Below are 15694 nucleotides of genomic sequence, written 5' to 3'. Positions count from 1 at the left end.
CCCTCAGGAGCGCCGCCAGCTTTTCTGCCGCCGTAGGCGGCGGAAGGTCCCGCCCCGCAATGCTGCCCGCCACTGAAATACCACTGCGGTCGCCGCCCCCCAAATTGTAGCGCCCTAGGCGACTGCCTAGGTCGCCTAATGGGTTGCGCCGGCCCTGATTCCCCTGTTCATACAGCCAAGGATCACAGTATCCCTTTTGGCTAAAGCACTACACTAGGAGCTCCTAGTCAGCTGATTATCCCTGTCTTTCTGAGTCACTACTTCCTAGCATAGATTGAAATGCAGTTCCTCCCCCACGGTTCTGAGAGTCCAGGCCCCATGGGGCCAGTTCTTGTTGAGCAGAGCCTAGCTGGAGCCAAGGGGGGGTTCAAAGCAGCAGGAGGTTAAATTAGAACTGGATGCTGGAATGAACAGAGTGAGTCAAGACAGGGGGAGAAATACTGTCATAGCTCATCCCATAAGCAGGAGCTAGTCTGGGGGATTACACCAGAGGGGCAGTCTGGGGAGCTGCCATGGCATAAGGCAAGCAGAGAGGGAAGGGTTGCAGGCAGCTGTAGCTTAGTGGAGAAGAAGATGGGGATTGTAGTAATGGGGGAGTTGGGGTGGGTCTCTTCTCTCCCAGGTACCACTGTGAGGCTACCATAGTAAGAAAAAGCAAACAGTTTTCTCTTAGATTCATGTTATTGTCCCAAATACACATTGTTTGACTTGGCCAGCGCTGATGGAGGCAGCAGCTACACTTTGTCCTGCCTTGTTTGTTCTACTTCTTCTGTTTCCCAAATGGATCAGCTAGGATGATTATGCCGCAGCAGAGGAGATCTGAAGGGGAGAAAGGAGGGAGACATCAGGGGGTGGCTGTATAGGACTGACTCTCCCCTTAAGGGCATGACCCCTAGGAACTTAAAGGGGATGGTCAACATGTAGGTTATAGTTTCCCTGGAGGTGGGGACTTGCTAGATCATAAGCCCATATGCTCCTTAAAGTCAGCATAGAAGTAGGAGTAGTGGGAGCCATGGAAGTTATCCTAACCCCTCAATGACCTATGATCCCCCTTGCCCCATACCTCAGTGACCCCCCAGTCCCAGAGAGATGGGGTAATGCCACGGACCCTTCCCTACACTAGAGGCTGGAATGCCCCTAATGGGGGTGATTTGTATGGCTGGTCCCACGTAGCTGGTGTGGCCCTTGAACCCTGGCCTTAAGGTGACCTATAACCCCCTGCCCATGACGTCACATGTCCCTGACCGCCAATACGACCTGTGACCCCAGCACTCACTGACGTGTGGGACGGTTCTCATGGAGATAGGGCACGCTCTGCCCACCCCTGACCCCGTCGTGACCCCTGACGCGCGCACTCACTGGCTGCGAAGAAGAGCTGGACGATGTTCCCTACGGAGGAGGCGATGCCCCGGCTTATGACCCTGCGCGAGCCTAGATAGACCCAGAACCCGGCCCCGATCAGCACCGAGCCGGACAGGATGCGGCAGCCCCAGCAGCTCTCGGACAGCGGCTTGAGGGGAGGCGCGGTCTCCTTGCCCTGCTCCAAGGCCTTAGACATGGCGGCGGGGACAGAAGCAGCAGGAAGAAGCCGATTCCGAAGATGGCGGCGCCCATTGGAGAACCGGAAATACGGGGAAAGTCCCTTGGTAGCAAGGAAACCGGCAATAGAGACTTTTGTAACTCAGCGGAACCTGGCCACCGGAAGTACTGACCCAACCTATTGGGGTTCTAGGGAGCGGAAGAACGGAACAGGAAACGCTTCCCGTGAGGGTGCAGTGTCACAGCGTCTAGTGTCCGTGTGTCAATGTCGCCTACTCGCTGATAGTTCCGAGCTCTGAAGAACCTACTCCCTCCCCAAACCCCTCCGTCCCTGACGGCCTCTGTGCAAGGCCCCCCTTGGGCATATCCTGATGGAAACAGTCTCCCCTCCTGGGACAGCTGCCATTGCCCCCAGAGGAACTGGAGCCCAGGCTGCACCCCAGGGAGGATGAGGAAAGTTGAAGAGAGCCCTACAGCTGGGTCCCCATAGGGTGACCAGATGTCCCGATTTTATAGGGACAGTCCCGATATTTGGGGCTTTTTTTTATATGGGCTCCTATTACCCCACACCCCCTGTCCCGATTTTTCACACTTGCTGTCTGGTCACCCTAGGTCCCCATGACAAGCCCTTTGTGGGGCTGAGGTAGAACCATTACACGTCCCCAGCTACATAAACATCTGGGACCAGGAGCGCTGGCTGTGGGGGTAGCTCCTGGCTACTCCAGTTCCAGCGTCTTCCAGCAGAGCGAGCTGGAGGGAGGGAGCTCCCAGATACTCTAGGTCTGGCTTCTCCCAGCAGGGGTAGTGTAGGAAGCAGGACAGGAATATTGACTGTGAGAGGAGCTCTCAGGTACTCCAGAGCCAGACTCTCCCAGCAGGGGTGCTGTAGGGAACACAGCATGAGCATAAGCTTGGGTTGGAAAACTTGGAATTCTCAGTAGCTGTTGCAAGGTTTTGTTTCACTTTGCCCTTTTTAATAGTGTACGTTATTGATACAGGTCTCACCCTTTACTGGGATTATCCTATAAATAATCAAACATAGTTCCTTCAGTACAGTCTGAATAGATACCAGAGCAAGGGGCACAGGCCAGGGCACAAAGCAACAGGAGGCTTAATTAGTTTAGTTGTTATTTATATCAAAAACTTTATCTGTATTAACTATTATTCAACATTACCATTATTCCTTTGTATTGCAGTAGCACCAACTCTGCTCCATTCTGGTTCTTATACAGCCCTATTCCCTGTGGTACCTGGCTTCTTTGTGAATGATGCATTAAATGATATGACTAACATTTGCCACAGCTGGTTTTTTCTACAAGGAGGAGCAAAGGAAGATTTTTGTTACTGCTAGCATTATGGCGGGTTTTTTTAGAGATGATATATTCTATGTGCGGATGTTCCCCAGACCGTTGGAGTGGAAGATGGGGAAATTTGGGTTGATTCTTAGTTCCTGGGAGAGTTTATTACAACCTGGGACTAGCCCCCAGGGAAGCACTGTCTCCTGGACAGACAAACTGATGCCAGAGTTCTGTTGTGCCTGAGGGGCAGAGTGCTCTGCTCTTCTTGTCCTGAAGCTTTTGGCAACTTGGGCTTAGCCATGGAGCACACTGAAGATAAGAACCAAGGCCTTGAGTCTAACTTAGGGGAAGTCAGTATAGAGGGCAGGAGGCAGGTGTGCTACACTCATGATAGCCTGTGCTGCTGAGAATACGGACTGCAGCATTCTCTACATCTAGAAGCTCCCATCAGGGACCTATGGAGAAGAGCTGGTCCCTACCCCGAGTGCACAATCCCAGTATACCATGAGAAGTAGGTACACCAAACTGACAGAAGGAAGAATAAAGCTACAATTACTTAATGTTTCTGTTGCTGAAGGCCAGTCAAGCCAGGATCCCATTGTAGTGGGGGCTTTAAAGACCTAGAGAATGGATTGACCCTCATTTGGTGAGATTTAACGTTCAGAGATTTTATGGATCCAGTTCATATGATCCAACGGAGAAAGTCGCTTGGTCCCTTTGCTCCAAGGAGCCCCCAAGGAGCAAACAACAGACCCTACGCCAAAGATCTTGCAATAGAAAAGCCAAACCCTCACAGGGTGATAAGGCACAACAGCAGAGTGGGAAAGGTGGAGGAATAACAATATCAGCCTGTGCAGTTTTTAGCCTGCTGGGAGGGGCATCTACCCCCACCAGCTGCCTGGATATTATCAAAATTCAGTTCTGTGGGAGGCATGATGATTAGCAACCCCATTGCACCAGCTGCTTTAACCACAACAACAGACAGGTCTTTACAAGGGTAGTTTATTAAAGACCTGAAAATGCTGCTTCTTTACCCCATGCTGTAGTTTTCACTCTGTCAGATCTGCATAACCCCCATACCCAGTGGGTGTGACCAGGGTCTGGGAATAAGAGACAGAGGCTCCCGGGAGCATAATGGTCACTGATCATTACAGCTGCTGACAGCCAGGGAGTGTCCATCCCATTCTGGACTGTGGGAGACCACAGATGGCTTCAGGGATGGAAAATGCAGCCTGCTCCATCTCAGGGGGGTCTCAGTACCAGTTGCCTTGGCTCCCGTTTGGGAGGGTGATGGTCAGCTGTCACTTGCTCCAGTCCGATGAAGACCTCCGGGCCACATTCTCATTTGTTTCAGCTGCTTCTTTGATCGCTGCCATTACCAGCTCATTCTGGTGTCGCCTCTCTGCCCAGAGCAGGGGGTTTGTCTCCGGCAGCTCCTGAGGAGAGAAGGGAGTGGTCGGTAGGGGGGGCGAGGTGTTTGGTGATTTCTAGACCTCCCCCTTCTCCCTGAAAAGAGAGTGGAGCAACAATTTCTAGTTCCCTTCTCCTCCCAACCCAAGAAATGTTGGTTTCCAGGCCCCCCCTGCTCTGTGACCCGCCCCAGGGGAGGTAGTTTCCAGGCCCCCTCACCTTGGCTATCTCCCGCCTGCGCTCCTCTCGTGGCGTTGCCAGCGCCCAGAGCCCGACCCCCAGCCCTGTGGTCCCAGCAACCATCAGGCTCCCCAGCACCAGGCGTCGCAGGAGTTCCATTAGGGCGCGGTATGAAAAACCCTGAGTAGCCACAGAGTTCTGGCTTCCCGGGGGATGTAGCGGACAGAAGGTAACCAGAGAGAGTGGGGGAGGGGTCCGGGCAGAGCGTCCTGTCATGCTACCATAGAGGGGCGGTATGAGCCAGGCACCACCATAGAGAGCATGCACTGTGGATAGAGCGCCCCCTTTTGCTACTATAGAGAGACAGCAGAGTGGGGCCAGAATGTTCGATTTTTGCTACCATAGAAAGGAGGGACTGGTGGGCCAGAGCGTCCCATTGCAACCATAGAGATCAGAGGACTTATGCCATAGAGAGGGTTGTGTATCTGGCTGGGCCAGCCTATCCGCTCCCCCACTGCAGAGAGGGTGTGTGGCTGGGCCAGACGGCCCGATCTCCCACCATAGGGCAGGGGTGTGTGGGTGGGTCAGACGGCCCAGCATAAAGAGGGGTGGTGTGGGCCTGGGACGGGCCAGATGCCTGCTCCCCCATCATAGAAAGGGGTGGAGCTGTTTTGTGGCTAGGTCAGTGTGCTTGCTCTGGTCTCTGGGGTTTTCAGTCTGGTCCCCACTGGGCAGCCCCATCTGGAGAGGCACAGAGGAGTCAGCCCCTTGCGGTGTAGATGGGGGAGTGTATTTGTGCAGGTCTCGCTCTGCCCAGGCTGCTCCCATGCTCAGCACCTACAGAGGCCTTAGTTAGTTCCATTGACCCCTCCCCCTGCCTCTTCCTGTGACTGGGCCTCCCCAGGCCAGGCTTCCCTCAGACAACCCCTAAACCTGCGTCAGTGCTCCGCTGATCCCCTTCTGCATTAGTCTTGGGCAGTGCACTAGGGAGACACGAATGAGCCAAATGGATTTCATCTGATCAATCCCAGGGCTGCACATGGCCAGGGAACCTTCTGTCCTGAAGGCAGTTCTGTTGTGGTTCCTCTCCACCAGGCGGGGGGAGGGGGTGGGGATTTGTGCCATGGTCCTCCCTGGGAAGCAAGTAGGAGCAGGGGACATCCAACCTTCTGTCTCCATCCCTCAGTGGGCAAATCATTGGTTCTGAGGCTCCCCATCTTGTGGTCTGTAATGATAAAATGGCCTGGGAAAGGGTGGGGGTATTTCTCCCACAGCCCATGATGCTGTGAATGTGCCTCATAGTGGCCTCACTAATCTGTCCAGGGCTCATCACCCCAATCCCATTAAGACCCCTTTAAACTTTGGGAGTCATGTAATCAGGCTGTCTTAGACCTGGGCATGACAGGGAAATGGGGCCACGGAGGGGCCTGGAAACTGGACAAAACTTGAGGTGGGGCCTTCCCAATCCCAGGGGCTCTGGGGCCCTATTCATTGCTCCATGGCTGACAAATTAATCCAGTCCTGCCCTGACCCAGTTCATGGTGAAAGCCAGCCTGTATCAGTAGCATCTGCTGACTCAATCTCTTCTCCCCCCCCCCCCCAACTGGAGCAGTCCCAGGGATCCAGTGGCCTTGCCCCTTAGCTGGGGTGTGCAAGCTTCATGCCAGAAGCTGAGATCTGGGTCCCCTATCTGGTCTTTAAAGAGCTCCCCCACCTCCAGGGCAGCCAGTTAGCTGCTTGGGCAGTTCCCATGAGGTCACTGGGTGATTAACTGAAGCACTGATTCCAATCCTCCCCTCATGTTATTATCCCTGTCCTGGGACAACTCCCGCCCAGGGCAGCAGCTGCCCCCGCCCCTATCTGGTCTGGGCTCCCACCTTAGTCTGTAGGTGCAGGGGGTGGGAACATCTCCCTGGAGCAGGCAGCCCTCATAGTGTGGGGGATGGGGTTGAGAGTGAAGTCCAGGGAGGAGGGGATCCAAGAGGAGAGAACTCTCCCTTGGGTGGGGAGTATTGAATGCAGGGGGGATCCAAGGGCTGGGAGTACAGGGGGGCCCAGCAGGGATGCTCTTGTCAGGTTGGGGGGCACTGACAATGCAGAGGGTCCTAGCGGGGAGGACTGACTAGAGGAATCCAGCCCCCCATCCCTCTATCCCAGCCCCTCCCCCCGCCCCCTCCCCCCGGCACCATAGGGCTGTTGTGCCCAGAGGATTAGCTTGGTGTCAGGACAAAGCGCTTATGGCGCCTGGAGCATCTGTCAGCTCCTTGCCCTGGGGACTGCTGGGCCCTGTAATCCCCGCACATCCTGCGATGGCCCAGGGCAGTGCCTGATGGTGAGTGACCGACCGGGGTGCTGGGGTGGGGGGTCAGCACAGGCACAAACTCCCTCTGTCCCCATAATGGGGCTTCTCATGGAGGAGGGGGGTGATAGTCTAGCTGAAAGGGGGAAGTAACCCCTGCCAAGGGTCGGGGGTGTCACAGTGAGGCTCTTTGGGGCAGGGAAGTGCTCCCCCCCAGGGGAAGGGCTGGGAGCCCCAGTATGTGGAGTCTGTGGGGCTCAGGATCCCCCACAGGGGAAGGACCAGGAGTCCCAGTGTGTGTATATGGGATTTTGTGGTGTGGGGAATCCTCCCCCTCCCCCCCCCAAAAAAAAATCTGGTGAAGGGCCTGAATTCCCAGTGCAGAGGTGTCTGAACTTTAGGGCTTGGATCCTGGGGAATAGACATGGGGCTTAACCCTGGCTGGGTGGAGGAAGGAGACGGGGCCATTCCCAGCTCTGACTCCTGTTGTTAGATGCTACCGGTGTGGTGCTCTGCTTTCTCCTATGTTGATATCACTCGGCTGCGTGCGTGTGTTCCCTCTGTGTGCTGCCCCAGCTCTGCGCAGATAGCTGACCCAGCAGACCCGAAGAGAACCCCCAATAACCACAGAGTCTAGTAAGATGCAAAGTCACGTCGACTAGGTTTATTGCGACCTTGGACACAATGGCAGTTCCCCGTAGATTACTTAGTTTACCAGGCATACTACGAGAAAGTGCCTCTTGGCAATGGACCCGGCTCAGTCAGTGGCGGGACTTTCCACTGCCCCCTCGGCCGGACAAAGACACCACCCCAGGGGTACACTTTTATACACAGGTACAAACAAGTTACACATCACTCCTGACGTATTGAGGTGCAACCCCTCTATGTAGCAAGGTGCCGCCTCTCACTTTGTACAGACTGGTTCGATAAAAACAACTCTATCCATCATTTTACCCTTTTGGCCCTGTCATTGGGATGGGTCAGCCTGTTCCTTGTTGTGTGTGGAATGTACAAGTATGCGAATGTTCTGATATCTGGTGTCCAGTACCTTTTAGGTATGTCTCTTTTTGCAGCATCAGCCCTTTCCTTGTCAGCTTCTGTGAGCAGGGCCTGCCTCTGGCTCACAGCTTAACTTTGCTTTATGTTAGCAAAGTCTTGACCATTACTTTAGTTCAGGCCTTAGGCCTCATACCAGGCCTCTGATACCAAGGTTTATATCTTAGGGCCTCCTCTTACTACAACTCCCAGTTTCTACCCCCAGCATCGCCATGGCTGAAGGAACTCGAGATTGTGGTGGTGCTCCATCCCAGGGAGTGCTGACCCCTGGTGAGGCCTGCACCCCCATCCAGCTACCTGTGGCAACCCCAGGGCGGAACAGCCTGTCCCGGCCCCACAGCACTGACCAGGAGATGCAGTGGCTATCAGAAGTGGGAAGGAGCCTCATCCAGACAGAGCCTCCCGCACAGAACCAGGTGAGACACCCCCTTCCTGGGACATCCCCCCACTGGGTCCCCTGGGATGAGGCCCCCTGGAGAGCTAGGTGAGCCCTCAGGACAGAGCCCCCTGCGCTGCTGTCCCCACCTCCTGTAGATCAGATCCAGACCCCCATTCTCATATCAGGGCCTTACTGCCCTGCCTTCCTCCCCGCCATTCCAGGTCTCTGGGTAGCTAGGCTCCCCCAGCGCCCAAACCAACCCCCTTATCCTCTGTGCCTAGTTCTTCCTGGAGCCGTGTGAGATGGGCAAAGGCACCCCTATGGGGCCGTGCGAGGGGTTGTGCAAAGGTCCCCCTGAGGAGCTGTGCGAGGCGATGTGCGAGGATCCCCCCAGGGAGCCCTGCGAGGTGGCATGCGTGGAGCTGTGTGAGGACATTCCTCCCTGGGAGCTGTGCAGGGATCCCCCCATGGAGCCACGTGAAGGGCTGTGCAAGGAGATGTGCAAAGATCCTCCCCCCAGGAAGCCATGCGAGGGCCCCCTTGGAAGTCCAGTGCAGGGAAAGGCCCGGCTGCCGTCCATCGTGGTGGAACCCACAGAGACAGGAGAGGTGGAGAGCGGGGAGCTGCGTTGGCCCCCAGATGACTTCCTGCTGCTGGAGGGCGAGGATGAGCTCTTCACTGATGAAGAGGAGCAAGCAGCAGGACCGGGGCCCGGTGAGTCTGGGGGGCAGGGCTGGGGCCTGGAGAGTCTGGGGGGCGTGGCCATGCAAGGGGGAGAGGGGCCTCAACAGGACACTGGGATACAGACCAGAACCCTTTGTTTTGGAGGCACCTCAGGATCTGGGCTCCCCAGCCTCCATGGCGAGAGCCCTATTGGGAGGGCACTGTGGCCCCATAAAACTCTGAGGGGTGGGATGGTGCTGCAGGAGCCCCTCCCCCATTCAGTGTATCTATGAGGCTATTGGGGGGTCGGGGCGTGGGGCTGGCCCTGCTCTCCATCTCCATTCAGTGCCTCAGCCATGGTCAAATTGTGAGGGGAGTGTGGAGGGGATCCAGCTGGCTGCCGAGGCCTGGGGGCTGCTGAGGCCTTGAGGGAAGCTGCTAGAGGAGGCAAAAAGGTGGGGAGGGGCTTGTCAGTGCCTGGAAATGTACCAAAATAGCTCCTTGGACATTCTGGAGTGAAAGGGCCGTGATCCTGCTTAGCTCAGTCCATGCCCAGTGTCCACATGGGGCTTATTCCGAAATAGCTAGTGGGTCAATTTCCAAGAGCAGACAAGCCCTAGGAGGGATTTTCCTCTGTACAGGGTATTGGTGAGCCTGATCCTGGGGCTCTGAGGGCCACATCGGAGAATTGGAGGGGATCTGGAGGGCAGGAGAAAACACCTGCCAGTGGGAGACTGAAATAACTTGGCCTGTTTAGCTCAGGTGTCTGAGGCCTTCGCGGGGAGAAAACAGCAGATAGAGAAGGGCTCGAACTGCGCAGAGGCAGGCAGAACAAAAACAGTGGCTGAAAGCTGAAGTCAGAGTAACTCAAGTTAGAAACAAGGCCCAAATTTGTCCCAGGACAGGCGATTGACCATTGGAACAAGCTCCCCAGGGCAGGGGTGGAGTTTCCATCTCCAGTCCAGGCTGGCTTCCTCTCTGGAAGGCTCTTCAGTCAAATACGAATGATTAGGCTCAATGCAGGAGTGTCTGGGGGACATTCTCGAGCCTGTGCTACACAGGAGGGCAGACTACGTGATCTAAAGGTCCCTTCTGGCCTTACATTCTCAGCCTCGGGGAATGATTCTGCCACTTATTCCCAGGGCCCACAACTTGGATGACTGAGTTGCTGTTTGACAGTCTTCTTAGAGCAGTGCCCTTTACTTTTTCCCACAATGCAATGAATAGGCAGTAGGTTTAAAACAAGCAAGAGGAGGTGTTCACGCCTGTGGAACCCATTGCCTGGGGATGTTGTGAAGGCCAAAAGTATAACTGGGTTCAGAAAATAATTAGATGAATGCACGGAGGATAGGTCCATCAGTGGCTATTAGCCAAGATGGTCAGGGACACAACCCCATGCTCTGGGTGTCCCTGAACCTCTGACTGCCAGAAGCTTGAGAATCAGACACTGGTGGATCTCTCCAGCATTGCCCTGTTCTGTACACTCGCCCTGGAGCTCTGGTACTGGTCACTGGTGGAGACGGGATACTGGGCTAGATGGACCTTTGCTCTGATCCCGTATGGTAGCTCCTGTGTTCATATGACCTTTCCCTTGGGGTAGGCACCTTTCAGACGTTTTTCAGGCTATTGCAAGGTGCCCTCTGCGAGGACTGGCACAAGATGCCACAGCTCGCTTACTGCCTGGGCGCCCAGCTGGTCAGAGCTTAAGGGGGTGTCTGTGACCCATAAAGTCCTGGGACCGTCCTGCCCAAGGGGCTGTTGCGTCTCTCCTTGGGCCATCCTGCTGTGACTGTGATCAGCAGGGATGTCTGAGCTGGGGCCCTCTCACTGAGGGTGCAGCTGGCAGGGTGTTCTCTGCCAGGGCTCTGGCCCCTTGGACTTTGCCCCCCACCTATAGTTTGAGTTAGCCAAAGCCACCAGGCCACGAGGCGTTAACGCTGCTGGCATGGAGCTGGATGGTTAATGGAGCTTGGGCTGGCAGCTTCTCCTGAGGGTGAGGCTGAGGGGAGGAGAGGGGCCTGGGGAGAGGGTTGGAGGAGCGTTCAGCTTGGGGGAGGGGCCTGGGGAGCACAGAGGGGAGGGGCTTAGTATTTAAATAGCTATTATCCTAACCGGGCCCCACATTGCCTCCTGTGCTGCCCCACAGGCTCTGACCTCAGGCCTCTCCCTGTGCTTTGTTTCAGAGCCCCCTGCTCTGGAGAGCACCCTGGATGAAGTGCTGCTGTGAGGCTGCCAGGGGCAGAGGGGACCCCACTCCCCACCTGGCTCCAGACCCCACTAGAAACCCAGCTGTAGCCTGGGGGTGGGGGGGGACGTAGCTCAGGACACCCTCCCCAGGAGCTGGACAGCAGCAGGAGGGGATGGGCCCCCTGCCACCAGAACCTTAGGGGGCAGAATAAGACCAGCCTGGCTGCCTGGGGCACCCTCCTTGCCGGATCCAGTGCCCCTCATCTGTGAGCAAGAGTCAGCTCAGCCTGACTTTAATCTGGGACAGCAGCACCATGGGGCACGCACTGCCCCCACCACCTCCAGGAGCTGGGGCCCAGACGGGGCACCTGCTCTGTATGGACAGTGGGGACCCAAGGCTCAGGGGGGCCAACCGCCTGCAGGGTTTGTGCTGGTGGGTATAAGCTGCCCCCTCCTCCCCTGCTGAGCTCAGCAATAAAAGGTTCCTGTCCTAGCTGTGGTGTCTCACTGTGAAGTGGCTGGCGAGGCCCGGGGAACAGGTGTAGTGTCCCAGTGGGGCCGGGCTCCTGGGGGCTGCGAGCTCCACACTCTCCAAGCCCCAGGTGGTGGCTGATCTGTGGGGATGGAGGGAGGCAGCAATACCTGGGCACCTGCATCTGGGGTGTGGGGCCCCCGGCTGATGCAGTAGGAGAGTGCTACTGTTCAAGGGAGGAGTTGCCCACTATGGGGGTGACCACCCCTAGATGTAGGGGGATAGAGTACCGAGCCAGACTCCAGCAAGGTGCTAATTCCTTTATTAATGATTGTTCAGCTGGCTTGGGCACCCCCACCCTGAGCACATGCTGCTGTGGAAGTCTCCTGGCACACTAACTGGAGGCACCATCCCCTTAGTCCCTAATGCCCCCAACCCTGAGTCCTGAACTCCCTTTGGGCAGGGTCCCCAATTCCCCACCCCCATATCCATGGCCCCATAGCCCAGGGTCTCCTGTGCCCTCCTAGTTCAGTGCCCCAGTGGTTGGTGTCTCCAGGGCCGGCCGGCAGAGCGTGTAGACATAGTAGCACATGCCACCAATGTGCCCGACTTCCTGGACTGTCACGCCAGGCCCCCCAGCCTGCTCCAGGAAAGGGACCCTGGCATCTGGGTCCTCGTCTGAAAACTGCAGCAAGCTGCCCCCAGGGCGCAACACCCTCAAGCACTCAGCCACCAGCCGCCCAGCTTGGCCTGGCCCCTGGGGGCAGCGCAGCAGTGAATCACATGTGCCCTTGTCCAGCACCAGGTGGAAAGTACCATCCCCAAAGCCACCCCCCTCAAGGTCAGTGGCATCAGCCACATGGAGGTGAAGCTGGGAGAGGGGGTGTCGGGGTGGGGGGACCTCCTGGAGCAGCCGGTGAAGAGACCTGATGGCCACAGGGGACACATCCACACAGGAGATGTGGACAGGGTGTGGGGAGTCCCGGTATAGCCCCAGGCCCAGATCCGAAGTGCCACAGCCCACGTCGAGCACCCGAGTGGGGCTGGGATTAGGTTCAGGGGGGCCACACCCCCGCAGGGTTGGGAGCAGGAGCCCGGAGATGGCCATGTAGTCGAAGAACCAGTTGAAATGGCTGGGGGTGCCAGCTGTGTCCTGCTGTGTGTAGAAGCGGTCCCATGTGCCAGGTTGGGCCATGCTGTGGAGCAAGCCATCTGGGGGGAGGAAAGAGGGGTCAGTCCATGGGCTGGGGAGTCGGTGGGGGGAGGGGGGAAGATCCCAGCAGGGCCCACAGGGAGGGGTCTGAAGCTCTATAGAGCCTGGATTGCCCAGTCTCAGCTCAGGCCTAGGCTGGGAAGGGTGGATCCCAGCCCTGTGGAGTTATGATGGAGGGGTATGGGAGAGCCCCTGCTGCCTCCCCTTGGGTGGCTGGGTGATGCAGATGGTGCAGCCCCACCCTGGAGCCAGCAGCCAGAGACAAAGGATCCCGGAGCAACCCTACACGGAGCCCACATATGCTGCGGAGCTGGGGATGAGGTAAGTGAGACTGAATGCTCCATTTCTGGGGCTGTGATCCCCCTGCCAACTGGCCCCATAGTGCTAGGACCACCCCTCCCCCCAGTCTGATCCCCTCTCCCCCATCATAACCCAGCCTGACTCCATATGACCAGGATCCTCACCTCTCCCTCAAATAACCCCATAGGGCAAGGACCCTTCCCACTCCTGTCCCCCAATCTGATCCCATCTCCCCCTGCCCCCCTTACCCATGGGGCTGAGATCCCCATCTCCCCCACCCCTAGGCTAACCTCATAGGGCTGGACCCCAACTGTGTCAGGCCAGGACTCCCATCTTCCCCCCAACCAATCTCCCCTATACGTCCCAGCCTTACCCCATAGGCCCACCTCATCTCCTCTGCCCCCAGCATGATGGTCTAACCCATCCCCTACGACCCCCGTCTTCTGCCCCTACAACTAATCCAATGGGACTGGGAACCCCCATCCCTTCAGGCCTCACTCCCCCTGAACCTGCCTGTGGCTTTCCGGTGTTGTCCCCCCGGTACGTGGGAGACCCCTGGCAGCGGCACCCACTGCGGGGACCGGACACACCCCAGCCCATCCTGCTTAGACCACCCCGCCAGGGAGCCGGCACCCACCTGCCCAGGAGCAGAGCGGCCGGAGCAGGGTCCCCAGGGCCGGGCCGCCCCGCGGGGGGAGCATGAGCGCTGCCATGCGGCGGCTGCCTAACCCCAGACTCCCGCTCCTTGGGGCGCGGCGGGGCCTCGCTGCGCAGCCCCGCCCACTTCCTGCGGCCCTGTGCTCGGGGAGGCAGGGCCTGGAGATTAGTCCCCACTCAGGGACCCAGCCCTGAGCTCCGCCCCCGCCCCCCGCAGCTGTAACTCGAGCCTGCCCGCGGGCCTGAGAGCAGGTTCCCCTCCCCCCCCTAGGTGAAGCTACGTGGCTTTGGTCACAGTAATCGGGGGGGGAGGGGGAGAAGAATTAGCCTCTTGCTGGCCCCCCTCTACTCTGTGGCTGGGCAGCACCCGCCCTAGGAGCTGCGCAGCCTAACGAGCCCCAGGGGGCCCCTGCCGCCCATTAGCGAGTGGCTGGTTCATGGCCAGAGAGGAGGGTTCAGCTTCACAGGGATATTTTCCTCGCTGAGGCAGCTTGGTCTCCACCACGTCCCCTCGCAGAAACAGCTGAGGCCAGCCAGCGCTTTAACATGAGCGTCCCGCAAACAGAATCAACCAACAAGAGGGTTTGAACACCATTCAAAACTTTATTAGCACACAGAGCATGTTCATTGAGTTTTAGTGCAAGGCGTTCACGCGACCTCTTCCCCAGCACTTCTGATCAGAGGCAGCTGCTTTGCCAAGGTCAGGATCTCTTCAAGCCCCATGCTACAGAAGCGTTAATGGAGGCGAGAACGAGACTTACCAAGATCACCCAGCAACAGAGCAAAGAATAGAACCAAGGCCACCTGATTCCCACTACAGGAGTCTATCCAGTAGGCAGCACTGCCCCCTCCCGGCAGAACCCCGGCTCAGCCCCCCCCCCCCCCCACAAGCCCGCCTACGCAAAAACTTGCACTACTTCAAACTAGAACACCTCACCCCTGTTTAAAAGCAACTTCACTTAACACTCTACTCTGCCCAACAGATGTAAGCCAAATAGAAACAAAGTTGGTTAAATCCAAGTTAAGTCCCCAGGACCTCTTTGCTAAATTGTGCAAACAGACAAGTCTGAACAGTCATCTGCCCCATATCGGTGTCATCTTGGACCCGGAGCATTAGCTCTTCCACAGAGGGACTGGGGGCACATTTTCAAAACGGCTACGTGACACAGAAGCCTAATATCCCGTTTTCAAAGTATTTGGGTACTTAAGAACCAGTCCCATTAATTCATGTGGGCTCAGCACCCCTAGGCCCACCACTATCAGCCCCCTGAAAGGGGTATTAATTCCACCCCTCCATTGAGCTCAAGTCTGAGCCCAAGCCGCATGGGGCTAGTTGTAAACCAAGCTAGATGCTATTGTTTGCATGAGGGGTCCCTGCCCTAGAAGCGGACAGCCCCAGGCAAAGGAGGAGGGAGAGTACAGACATTCACACCCGCAGAATCAGTCTCAGCCCCTCGTTAGGCAACAGGTCTCCTAGAGGCATCAGAGCAGATCTGGAGAGGAGGTTGCAATAACGTCGTGTCTGGCTCCAAGCCCCAGCATCGGTGCGCTCTAGCGAGAGGAGTAGAGCTGAGTCCTCCCGGCCTTGTGGGAGCCTGAGAAAGAAAAAAGATTCGTAAGAAACCCCCTCCCCACGATCTGTCACCAGGGCCAGCCACCTGCGACCCCTACCACAGAGCCTTACCCCCGCCCCCGAGGAGAGCCCCCTAGTCGGGCAAGCAGCCTCCCCGCGGGGCCGCAGCTGCGTGTCCCGGTGCTTGAGGATAGAACCAGCAGATGGGGAAGCCGCTGGCACCGAAGACAGAACACCGGGAGGGATGGGATCCCCTTCCTCTGCCTCCGGAGCATTACAGAGCCGGGCACCGCACCGCCCGGGCCTGCCAAGAAAAGGAGGCGCCGTCCTAGGACCCCCAGAACGCTGCTCCCCGATGTCCAGCCACCGCTGGTCGTCCCCGTTCGGACCCCAACCAATCACCGCTCTCACCTTACATCCCCACACCGGCCGAAAAATTCTCACTGGAAATGTACCCCGTGGGCGCCG

General features: G+C 57.3%; 3 protein-coding genes and 1 non-coding gene across 4 annotated transcripts; all 4 read right to left on the bottom strand.

Moving 5' to 3' along the window:
* Positions 1–662: 662 nt before the first annotated feature.
* Positions 663–1687, bottom strand: DMAC1 (distal membrane arm assembly complex 1). The gene is made up of 2 exons (XM_026650382.2): positions 1360–1687; positions 663–819 (listed from the first exon to the last, which is right to left on the bottom strand). Exons 1-2 carry the CDS (start codon positions 1556–1558, stop codon positions 761–763), a joined length of 258 nt encoding a protein of 85 aa, XP_026506167.1. The 5' UTR covers positions 1559–1687; the 3' UTR covers positions 663–760.
* A 1904-nt stretch (positions 1688–3591) lies between these two features.
* Positions 3592–4703, bottom strand: LOC112109653 (ubiquinol-cytochrome-c reductase complex assembly factor 3-like). The gene is made up of 2 exons (XM_024204237.2): positions 4467–4703; positions 3592–4273 (listed from the first exon to the last, which is right to left on the bottom strand). Exons 1-2 carry the CDS (start codon positions 4701–4703, stop codon positions 4139–4141), a joined length of 372 nt encoding a protein of 123 aa, XP_024060005.1. The 3' UTR covers positions 3592–4138.
* A 7085-nt stretch (positions 4704–11788) lies between these two features.
* On the bottom strand, positions 11789–13752 carry CSKMT (citrate synthase lysine methyltransferase). Its single transcript, XM_024204239.3, has 2 exons — positions 13634–13752; positions 11789–12695 (listed from the first exon to the last, which is right to left on the bottom strand). Exons 1-2 carry the CDS (start codon positions 13707–13709, stop codon positions 12007–12009), a joined length of 765 nt encoding a protein of 254 aa, XP_024060007.1. The 5' UTR covers positions 13710–13752; the 3' UTR covers positions 11789–12006.
* Positions 13753–15396: 1644 nt separating this feature from the next.
* Positions 15397–15547, bottom strand: LOC112109666. The gene has a single exon (XR_002908332.1). It is a non-coding gene; the product is annotated as a small nucleolar RNA SNORA57 (small nucleolar RNA).
* Between the last annotated feature and the right edge of the window lie 147 nt (positions 15548–15694).

Source organism: Terrapene carolina, unplaced genomic scaffold (assembly GCF_002925995.2).
Source record: "Terrapene carolina triunguis isolate 2854851 unplaced genomic scaffold, T_m_triunguis-2.0 Scaffold89, whole genome shotgun sequence".
Lineage (NCBI taxonomy): Eukaryota > Metazoa > Chordata > Testudines > Emydidae > Terrapene > Terrapene triunguis.
Note: the sequence above shows the minus strand (reverse complement) of the source record. Positions and strands in the feature narration are given on the sequence as shown.